This window comes from Rhincodon typus, chromosome 12, assembly GCF_021869965.1.
Source record: "Rhincodon typus isolate 14 chromosome 12, sRhiTyp1.1, whole genome shotgun sequence".
NCBI classification, from domain to species: Eukaryota; Metazoa; Chordata; class Chondrichthyes; order Orectolobiformes; family Rhincodontidae; genus Rhincodon; species Rhincodon typus.
In genome coordinates this window covers 7466684-7477319 of record NC_063343.1, presented here as the reverse complement: position 1 = coordinate 7477319, position 10636 = coordinate 7466684, and the positions used below count along the sequence as shown (strand labels likewise).

Genomic DNA, 10636 nt, shown 5'->3' with positions numbered 1-10636 from the left:
AGTGAGCGAAACCCGTTCTTGGTCTCCAGCCAAAGCCTGCACGCTTTCTAACAGATAGTTACTGGATAGCGATTGGGGGGAATGAGTTTTACTCTTACTGAGCTCAGGAGCAGAGGTCAATTGAAGATTATTTGTTGGATCTGTAGCAACAACAGGCACTTACAACAAATAATCTTCAATTGACCTCAGAGCAGCCTACAACCTTTTGGATTTTCATTTCTTCAGATCCAATTATAGAATCCTTTCAGTATGGAAGCAAGCCATTCAGTCCATACTGACCCTCTGAAGAGCATTCTACTCAGGCCCACCCTGCTACCCTATCCCCGTAACCACATATTTCCCATGGCTAATCCAACTAGCCTACACATGCCTGCACACTACAGGGCAATTTAGCAAGGCCAATCCACCCAACTTGCACATCTTTGAACTGCGGGAGGAAACCAGAGCACATGGCAGAAATCCGCGCAGACATGGGGAGAATGTGCAAACTCCACACAGACAGTCGACCGAGGGTGGGATCGAACCTGGGTCCTTAGCACTGTGAGGCTAGCAGTGCTAACCACTGAGACACCACGCCGCCCAATCTGAGGCTGCCTTGTTGGGATGGGCTCAGAAAGTATTGCGTTAATGTGGCATGTGAACTTTGATCCAGTGGCCAAGGGAGCCTGTTAGCCCTGGAAAATGTAACTCTCAAATCCAATCCCAACTTTTCTCTGATAGTCATGGACTCTGTTTGAATGTTGTGGGCCTGGAGATTTGGAAATGGTCTATTAATTCTTTACCGCAAAGGGCTGTTAATTATACCCAAGATTGAGACAGACAGATTTTTAATCAGTTAAGGGGCAAAGGCAGGAAAATGGAGTTGAGGATCATCAGATCATTATCCTGATCTCATTGAATGATGGAGCAGACTAAATGGGCTATTGTGCTCCTGGGTCATATGGTCTCATTGATGTCAATGTTACTTATTCAGAACCTCAGTCCAAACATTATAGAGTCTCCTGAAACACCACAATATACAACTGCTCTCCCCAAGCTTCAAGATCATTGGTTTTAAGTGACACAAGTATCCTCTTAAACCAATTATAGAGTTAAAACACTGGAATACAATTCTCATGAAATGTTTTCTCATAAATAAACTACACAGCATCAAATGGATTTTTTTTCTGTTGTTGTAATTATTGATTTTTTACATCGATCCTTCATTGTGCAAATCTTCCATTCACACCTCTGTACCTTCCCTGGAATACAACAGACTGTTGGCATTGATGCTGTTGTAGAAGTGATTGTTGAACTGGTTTAGGACTGAAGAGTATCCGTAATGGTTTGATGTTCCCGGGTCGGACCATTCTGTCCCGGACTGGCTCAAGATGTTCCCGGAAGGCGAGTACGAACTGAAGCCCATCATGCCCTGTCCCATTCTCTGGGAAGTATCACTGACTAGTCCAAGGGGAGCTTGCCTCCCTCCTGGTGGATTGTTGTATGTGGACATACTGGAAATGAAGTTGCTGAGGCAGGGAGCCGAAAGGGGAGCTGGGGATTTCTTTTCTGGAGAGGTTCCTGTCCGAGCAGAGGAGGTGTCTGGGATTCCAGGACTCTGGGGAGCCTTGTGGGCACTGTCGTCAGATTTCTCAGCTCCGAGATTGCTGGCTGAGGAGTTGGGATCAGACTTCCTCTTCCTCTTGCGCCGGAAGTTTCCGTTGTCGAACATTTTTTCACAGTTGGGGTCCAGGGTCCAGTAATTTCCCTTCCCTGCATTATGTGGGAATGGGAGGGGAAGAGGGGGAGGAGAGAGAGAGAAAAACACACCGTGAGATGTCAAGAGGCAGCGAACTGCGTCAGCTCATCAAAAAATGCATGGGAATCCATTCCCAGTTTGGGAATGGCTTCCCTCAGCTCGAACAGCAAACATTGCCCACCTTCACAACTCTGTGCTGTTGTACACATTTGTCTATCCCTCAGGACTACCTTCAGCTAATCCCTCTCTACCCATGGGCTCATCTGTTACCCGGAGATGTCAACATGTTCTCCCAGGACCACAGATGTGTCAATATAAAAAAAAACCTTGCTTCCCTCTGTTTTTCCTTTCTACGTGCACCAAGCAGAACGTTAAAGCCAAAAGCTCAATGTTGGCCTTGCTCTGCACAGAGTGTGTTGACTCTGCACCATCTGGGCCACTCAATTTAAAGACGAGGTGAAAGCTGTCTCCATAGGGAGCATTGATATTGGAGTGACATTCTAAAGCATTGATCACCAGCTCATTAGTGTCGTGCCATTGAACTTCAATCAATATTTCAAACCTTGCCGGTAAAAAAGTGCTGAACAATGATGCCAGGATGTGTGGCCAATGTTGCATTCACAAATCTATCAGTGACGTGTATCAATGATAGAAGAGAGAGACACAAACCCCGGATTTCAAAGCCAAAAGGTGATTTACCTGGATCATCCTCGTCTCTGGGGACTTTCTTGAAGCAATCGTTGAGTGAGAGGTTGTGTCGGATGGAGTTCTGCCAGCCAGCTTTGCTCTTATTGTAGAAGGGGAAATTGTCGGCCACGTATTGATAGATCTGGCTGAGGGTCAGCCTCTTGTCCGGAGCTCCATGGATCGCCATTGCAATCAGAGCCGAGTAGGAGTACGGGGGTCTCACCAGCTTCAGCAGCTCTTCCTGGTTGGGGATGGAGAGCCAGCCCAGATCCGAGCCCCCCAAGCTGCCACTGTTGGGGAGGAACTGCCTGGGCATCCCATACGACTGCGGGATGAAGGGGCTGCCATTGGAACCAGGCAGGTAAGACGAGGAGTTCATTGGGGGTCCGTTCAGCCAGAGGTAGGGGTTTCCGGATGAACTGTAGTCCTCAATGTCATAGTTGGACGGCCGCTGAGCGTTCTGCTGGTGGAAGAAGTTTTCACAGAAGATATTCACCTCTGGGGGCTCCTGACCAATGCTGGGGAACTGAGGGCTGCATCGAGGGGGTGACTGCGTTTGGAGGTCAAATGAACTCATACTCTCTTCAGGTCAGGCAAGGTTGAATCAACTTGCAGACTCTCTTGCGGTAATTAAAGCAACTATCAAATTGTTTACACCTTGCACCTCTTACTTATACACCTGTCTTCCCAGGGATCAGTTACGTAACTCCACCCAGGGACCACACTGATTGGTGCTGACATGACCCAGGCAAAATGTTGCCGGTTCAGTTTCTCTCTTATCGTTAGTCCGTCCCCTGTGAGCTGGTGTGTTATTTCGAGAGGGGGGTGGGGAAGAGAGTGAGAGAGGGAGAGAAAAAAACCCCCAGTGATTTATTTACACTGTCAACATGGACACATTGCCCGAAGCATTCTGTAATCAAGAATTGCTCAGCAAGCTCTTGCTCAAGAGTCAGTCAAACACCTTATAAATAAAAGTCAGAACAGAATAGGAAGGAGAGCTGCACTTGAAATGAATTTGCTTGTCCAAAAACGCTTAGCAATTTCAATATTGGCCAAACTTCTCCCCCTGTAGTTTTAGGCCAGAATTCAAAATGCTTTAACTCAACAAACTTTCTCTCTGTTTTCTCCCCACCCCCTCCCTCAAAAGATTAGCGAATTGCTTTACCCTGGGGGAAGTGACAAGAGATGCGGCGGTGTGATATCGGACAGGTTTTGAGAAAGGAAAATGTGGGAGAAGTTGGATAAAGCAGGCACCTGTTGATAAACTAGATAACCCTAACCTTAACAAAGGAAGACATGAGTAGTCACAACAGACAATATAACCCAGAGTCCAATGCTAGGTAAAATAACAGATTAGCAACCATTGCAACTTCATGACTCTGGCTGTAAAAGTAATGTGGGTTGAAGGAGCACATGTGAAGACTTTTGTCGCTGACAATAATTAGGGCGTTTATAATAGTTATAGCAAATGCTATAACCATAACTGAAACTCTGACTTTCTCATTACTCATACACACACACATAGAGTCATACAGCACGGAAACAGGCCCTTCAGTCTATGCCAAATATAATCCCAAACCAAACTAGTCCGATTGCCTGCTCATGGCCCATATCCCTCCAAACCATTCCAATTCATGTACTCATCCAAATGTCTTTTAAACATTGTAACTGTACATGCATCCACCACTTCCTCTGAAAGTTCATTCCACAAACGAACCACCCTCTGTGTAAAAAATTTGCCCCTCATTTTTTTAAAAAATCTTTCTCCTCTCCTCTTAAAATGTGTCCCCTCACCTTGAAATCCCCCACCCTAGAGAAAAGACAACAACCATTAACTTTATCTATATTCCTCATTTTTATTTGCCTGATCTCCCCGCTCCACTCCCGTAGACACTGACATTTCAGTGTCTCTCTTCCTGCCACCTTTACCCAAGAAACTATTTGACCCTGCAGTCCTTGCTGCTCCAGACAGTGGACCTTCAATGGATTGGTCAATGTGGAGTCAATACAGTGTGAAGCTGGAGGAACACAGCAGGTCAGGCAGCATCAGAGAAGCAGGAAAGTCGACGTTTTGGATAGGGACCCTTCTTCAGAAATGGGGAGAAGGGTCCTGACCCGAAACATCAACTTTCCTGCTCCTCTGATGCTGCTTGGCCTGCTGTGTTCCTCCAGCTCCACGCTGTGTTATCTCTGACTCCAGCATCTGCAGTTCTTGCTGTCTTTCATTGAGACAGAATTGTTTTTATCATATATCATTATCCAGTCCCTCTTGTCACAGTTTACTTCTATGTTAAGGCTATCAGCATCACATGATCCCATGGCAGTTGGAGAATATTAATGTTAGGGCTGGTGTAACTAATGTGTAAATAATGACAGTGTTTACCTCAACCTTCAGACACCTGCCTGCCCCCGTCTCAGTTTGGGGATTTGTTAAAGACTACGACGTTTAGCCTCATTAACTCTGGTCCTGACAGCAAAACAGACAAAAACTATTAAACAGAAAACTTGCCAAAAGAAAAGGAGGCATCCCTCTTTTGCTGCAATGGCGAAGACATTGCTTTCTTGTTCATCGCTGTCTCTCAGTCTCTGGTAGCTTTGGTTCCCTGACTCTCACTCTGTGGCAACTCCATGCTATCTCACCCCCAATGTGGGCTACTCAGCCACTGGTGACCCTTTTAATCTCCACACCCTTGAAGCGCAATCAAAGAAAAGAAAGGCCTGCATTTCATTACCGCCTGCAGCCTCAAAAGTACTCCGTGCCGCCTTGAGGCGAAATTTTCTAGCGTCATTGGCCATCGGAAAATGGCAGTCAAATTTGTGCACCGCAAGATCCCATAAACCTGGGGCATCAGCAAGCATGCTACTGTGACAAATAGAAATCGCTGGAGAAACTCAGCAGGGTCTAGCGGAGAGAAAGCAGGTGAACATTTCAGGCTTAGCGCAGTGCTTTCAATAAATGTCAGTCAGGCCGCTGGGGAGAACATCCTGCATTCAGTGGCAGGGAATATTTCACATCTATCTGAGGGTGCAGCGAAATGTCTCACTAATCACAGTCTGTGTAATATATTGCCCTCTAGTGGCCTTTCTCTGCACCAACAAAATTATGTTCCGCTGCAAGATGTGTGGCCAGGAAATCATACATCTGTGCGATTTAGCTGCCAGGTTTTGGCCTTCTAAAGCAACTACCTGACATTGGTGGCCTGGTAGTTCTGCACTCATGTATAAAAAACATCTTCTCCACATCCACACTATCCAACCTTTTCATAATCTTCCAGAAACCCATGAGGTTGTCACTCAGTCTTCCATCGAGAAACAGTCCCAGGCTTGCTCCAACCTTTTCTGATAGTAAATACAACTCGTAGAGATAGAATTTTCTGCAAAAGGTCTGACAAAAACGCAAACAAAAACTGCAGATGCTGGAAATCAGAACTTTTCTCATGATTCCTTTTCAAAACAGAAGAAATTCTGAAGAAGAGGCACACCAGATTTTAAACATGAACCCTGTTTCTCTCTTTGAAGATGATGCCAGACTCGCTGAGCTCCTCCAGCACTTTTTGTGTTTCACTCAAAATCTGATGCCTTGTTTGGGATATATAAATTTTGAGAGAGATTTTATGCCTTTGATAATAGAGTTCAGACTGTGTACAGCTAGTGTGATCGAACTAAGATTCTGCTTTTCTATATTTTGCCACCTCAAATGAACCCTAAATGCATTCTTAAAGTATTATGTTGGTGCCACTACTATTAGTGGTTTGTCAATCATTCATTTTTAATAATCCGTTTATAGACTTAAACTGTTTTTAAAAAGGATACGCACTGACTCAAAATGGCCACAGAGCTCACCTGATCAGGTTGAGCTAAGCTCATGAAATGATCAATAAACAAGGAATTAGCCTGTGCCATATATAACATTGTTATATAAACGTACAAATTTCCTGGATGATTCACGCCTTTTTTTTGGAAGTTTCACACATTGAGACAAAAGTCTCACCTTTGTGATATCCAGCTCGAAAAAAAATTGATGGGGATTTACAAGCAAACTGTATTTCAGGGAAACAGCCTGTGGGGAGAGAGAAGGAAGATGGATTTGGAGCAATAGAACAATAAGTAGACCCGATATACAAGCGTTTTCTCTCAGGCTATCAAAAAGCAGTGCCTGGCAATAAAGGTGAAGTCACTATAGCCTTACCTCATCGTCATTCTTTGGCGGTCCCTCGCAGATGAGGATGACACTCTTCCACTCTCAGGGTGAGTCTGTAGGTGGCTGTACAGACCGATGTAGCTTCTTCAGGTTTTATACCATACCTGGAGCAGAAATGCTCCTGGGTGGACCATTGGTGTGACAGCGCGATCCTTTAGGGCCTAAACTCTCCCATGTCCCAGCCCCCTACCCCACACACCAGGCCTTGTTATCACATAGCCTGCCATTACACTACACCACATTACACTGTTAGCCACTAACAGTTCCCATTAACAACTACTCACCCTCCCAGCCTGATCGTTAGCAACTCCTTTGTCTATCTAACCGTCTTTCTCTCTCCTAAGGCTCCATCCTATCGCTTACTCCGTACCCCACCCCCCTTCCTATTTTTTGCATATAAACTGATGTTTTCTCAGCCACCATCCATTCTGAGGAAGGGTCACCAGACCCGAAACGTTAACTCTGTTTTTCCCTTCACAGATGCTGCCAGACCTGCTGAGCTTTTCCAGCAACTTTGTTGTTGTTGTTGTTGTTGTTGAGCGCGATCCTTATTCTGTTTTCGCCTGGCTTCTGCCTTTTCCCGACAGCAAGTCTCAAGATGCTCGATGGCTCCTCCTCCACTTTGGATTGTCTTAGGCCAGTGATTCTCAGGTGTCTGTGGGAATGCCGCACTTTGGCAGTGAGTTCTCGAGGGTATCCTACCCTGCGAACCATAGCCAACTGTCGGTGGTTTACACCTCAAGAACAGGGAAAGGTTGAGAAAGGAGGGGCCTTCCTGGTAATCCCAGGCAGTGCAGGAAGTGAAGTAAACTACACTGTGGGTTGCACTTAACATTACAAACCAGCTAACTAAGCCAAAGAACCACTGCAAAGCCGCCCTGGAGAAATGTCTGTTGAACCAAGAACAATAAATTTCACCAGTGCTGCAGATTCAAGACATGAATTAAATAACCATGGGCTTAGATTGAAACCTAACAACTTAAGGACCGTTTTTCTCTTTAAAACTGTCTATTTTTGATCTTCTTACTTAGGTGCCCCCTTTTGAACTTCATGTCATGTTTCATTATTTTTCGCGGGATTGGAAAGTAATTAAATTCTTCTTTCTTTCGCTCGAAGAGGAAGGAGTAGGGGAGATGTCAGGGGTAGGTTCTTCACACAGTGATGGTGGGTGTGTGGAATGCGCTGCCGGCAGTGGTAGTGGACTCAGATACTTTAGAGACTTTTAAGCGACTCTTGGATAGGCACATGGAGGATAGTATAATGTAGGTTATGCAGGGTAGTTTGATCTTAGTAGGATAATAGGTCGGCACAACATCGTGGGCCGAAGGGCCTGTGCTGTGCTGTACTGTTCTTTGTTCTAAAGTCTTGCATTTGGCTTCTTGATTTTGAACCAGTGCTACTTTCTAACTGAAGTGATACATAGCAACATGCTAAACATGAATTAACCATCTTTGTTGTGTCCAACCAAAGGTTGTTGAAAAGAGGAGAGAAAATTTGTCATAATATCTCAAGTAATTCAATGGGATGGGGATTTAAGCCTCCCTTTTATCAACTATTCTTTCTTACATTCCCAGTTTCTATTTGCCTTTCTGTTACATATTTGAGAAGACATGCATTTTTCTTCACTACTACTAATGAGTAAAAATAAAGTTGTCATAGCTCTGTGCTCTCAATAAAGTGAGACAATCTTGTTAGAGAGAGAGTGGCACAGTGGCTCAGTGGTTAGCATTGCTATCTCACAGCTCCAGGGACCCACATTCTATCCCAGCCTTGGGTGACTGTCTGTGTGGGACATGCACGTTGTCACCATGTCTTTGAAAGTTTCCTTCAGGTGCTCTGGTTTCACTGTACAAAAGGTGTGTAGGTTAGGTAGGTTGGCCATGCTACAACGTGCAGGATTAGCCATGGGAAATATAGGGTGAGGGTCTGGGTGAGATGCTCTTCAGAGGGTCAGTGCAGACTTTATGGGCCAACTAGTCTCTTTCTGCACTGTAGGGATCCTATGATTTTGACTGGTGGTGGTTTAACCTGATGAGGAGAGAGGTTGAGAAAGAGAGTCCTTCATGAAGTGTCAATCAGTGCAAGAAACGAACCCATGCTGTGGGCATCACGAAGCAGGCATGCAGCTAATTATGCTGCCTCTATCATAAAGCTATACTCAATTGAATTGTACTCCAACATGATTTGCAACCTCATGGTTCATCATAGTACCACACTCATCCATTGCCATCAAGCTAAGGGATGAACCCAGTTCCATGAGAAGTGCAGGAACAACACCAGGCTAAAGTTGGGGTGTCAATGTGATGAAGCAACAAAAACAGAATTGCTGGTAAACCCAATCAGCATAAGCAGCAAGTGATAGGCATGGATAAACGATTCCACAACCATTGGATCAGATCTAAGCTCTGCAGTCCTGCCACATCCAGTTATGAATGGATGGTTGACAAATAAACAACCCACTGGAGGAGGCTCCACAAATATCCCCATCCTCAATGATGGAAGAGCCCAGCACATCAGCGCAAAAAGTAAGGCCGAAATATTCACAAAAATCTTCAGCCAGAAGTGCTGAGTGGATGATACATCTCGGCCTCCTCACAGATGCTAACTTGATTCACTGCATGTGATGTCAAAACTGGCTGAAGATGCTGGCTGTGACCCCTGAGAACATTCTGGCAATAGCGTTGAAGACTCGTGCTCCAGAACTTGCTGCTCCCCTAGCCAAGCTGTTCCAATAGTTACAACACTCTACAATCTACCCAACAATGTGGAAAATTGCCCAGGTATGCCCAGTATGCCAAGAGGTGGACAAAGCCAAGTCAACCAATTACCATCCCATCAATCTCCTCTCGATCATCAGTAAAGTGATGGAAGGTGTCATTGACAGGGCTATCAAGCAACACCTGCTCAGCAATAACCTTCTCAGTGACGCCCAGTTTGGGTTCCGCCAGGGCCACTCAGCTCCTGACCTCATTACAGCCATGGTTCAAACATGGGCAAAAGAGTTGAATTCCAGAGATGAGTTGAAAGGCACAGACTTTGACATCAAGGCTGCATTCGACTGAGTGTGGCATCAAGGAGCCCTAGCAAAACTGGAATCAGTGGGTATCGGGGGCAACCTCTCCCCTGGTTGGAGTCATACATGGCACACAGAAAGCTGTCACAGTTGTTGAAGGTCAGTCATCTCAGGTCCAGGACATCTCCGCAGAACTTCCTCAGGGTAGTGTCTGAGATCCAACCATCTTCAGTTGCTTCATCAATGACCTTCCCTCTAACATAAGGTCAGAAGTGGGGATGTTTGCCAATGATTGAACAATGTTCAGCACCATTCATGACTGCTCAGATACTGAAGCAGTCCGTGTTCACATGCAACAAGAACTGGACAATATCAGGGCTTGGCAAGTGGCAAGTAACATTTGCGCCATGCAAATGCCAAGCAATGACAATTTCCAGATAAAAACAGAATATGACCACCACCCCTTGGCATTCAATGAAATTAACATCACTGAATGGTCCATTATCAACATCCTGTGTGTTACCTTTGATCAGGGTATGAATCAGACTAGTCATATAAATGCTGTGACTACAGCGACAGGTCAGGGGTTAGGAATGCTACAGTGAGTAACTCACCTCCTCACTCCCCTAAGCCTGTCCACTATCTACAAGGCTCTGGTCAGGAGTGCAATGGAATACTCCCTGCTTGGCCTGGATAAGTGCGGCTCCAAAAACACTCAAGAACCTTGACACCATCCAGGACAAAGCACTCTGCTTGATTGACACTGCGTCCACAAACATCTATTCCCACCAATGCTTAGTAGCAACAGTGTGCACCAACTAAAAGATGCACTGCAGAGGTTTGCCTTCCAAACCCAGGATCTCTTCCATCTAGGAGGACAAAGGCAGCAGATACAGGGGAACGCCAGCACCTGCATTTTTCCCATGAAACCACTCACCATCCTGGCTTGGAAATATATCACTGTTACTTCGGTGTCACTGGGTCAAAATCCTGGAAC

General features: G+C 45.4%; 1 protein-coding gene across 1 annotated transcript; it reads right to left on the bottom strand.

Annotated features, from left to right (window-relative positions):
• Positions 1-480: 480 nt before the first annotated feature.
• LOC109917982 (forkhead box protein I1-ema) lies at positions 481-3037 on the bottom strand. The gene is made up of 2 exons (XM_020517878.2): positions 2438-3037; positions 481-1752 (listed from the first exon to the last, which is right to left on the bottom strand). The coding sequence occupies exons 1-2, from the start codon at positions 3000-3002 to the stop codon at positions 1223-1225; spliced, it is 1095 nt and encodes a 364-aa protein (XP_020373467.1). The 5' UTR covers positions 3003-3037; the 3' UTR covers positions 481-1222.
• Between the last annotated feature and the right edge of the window lie 7599 nt (positions 3038-10636).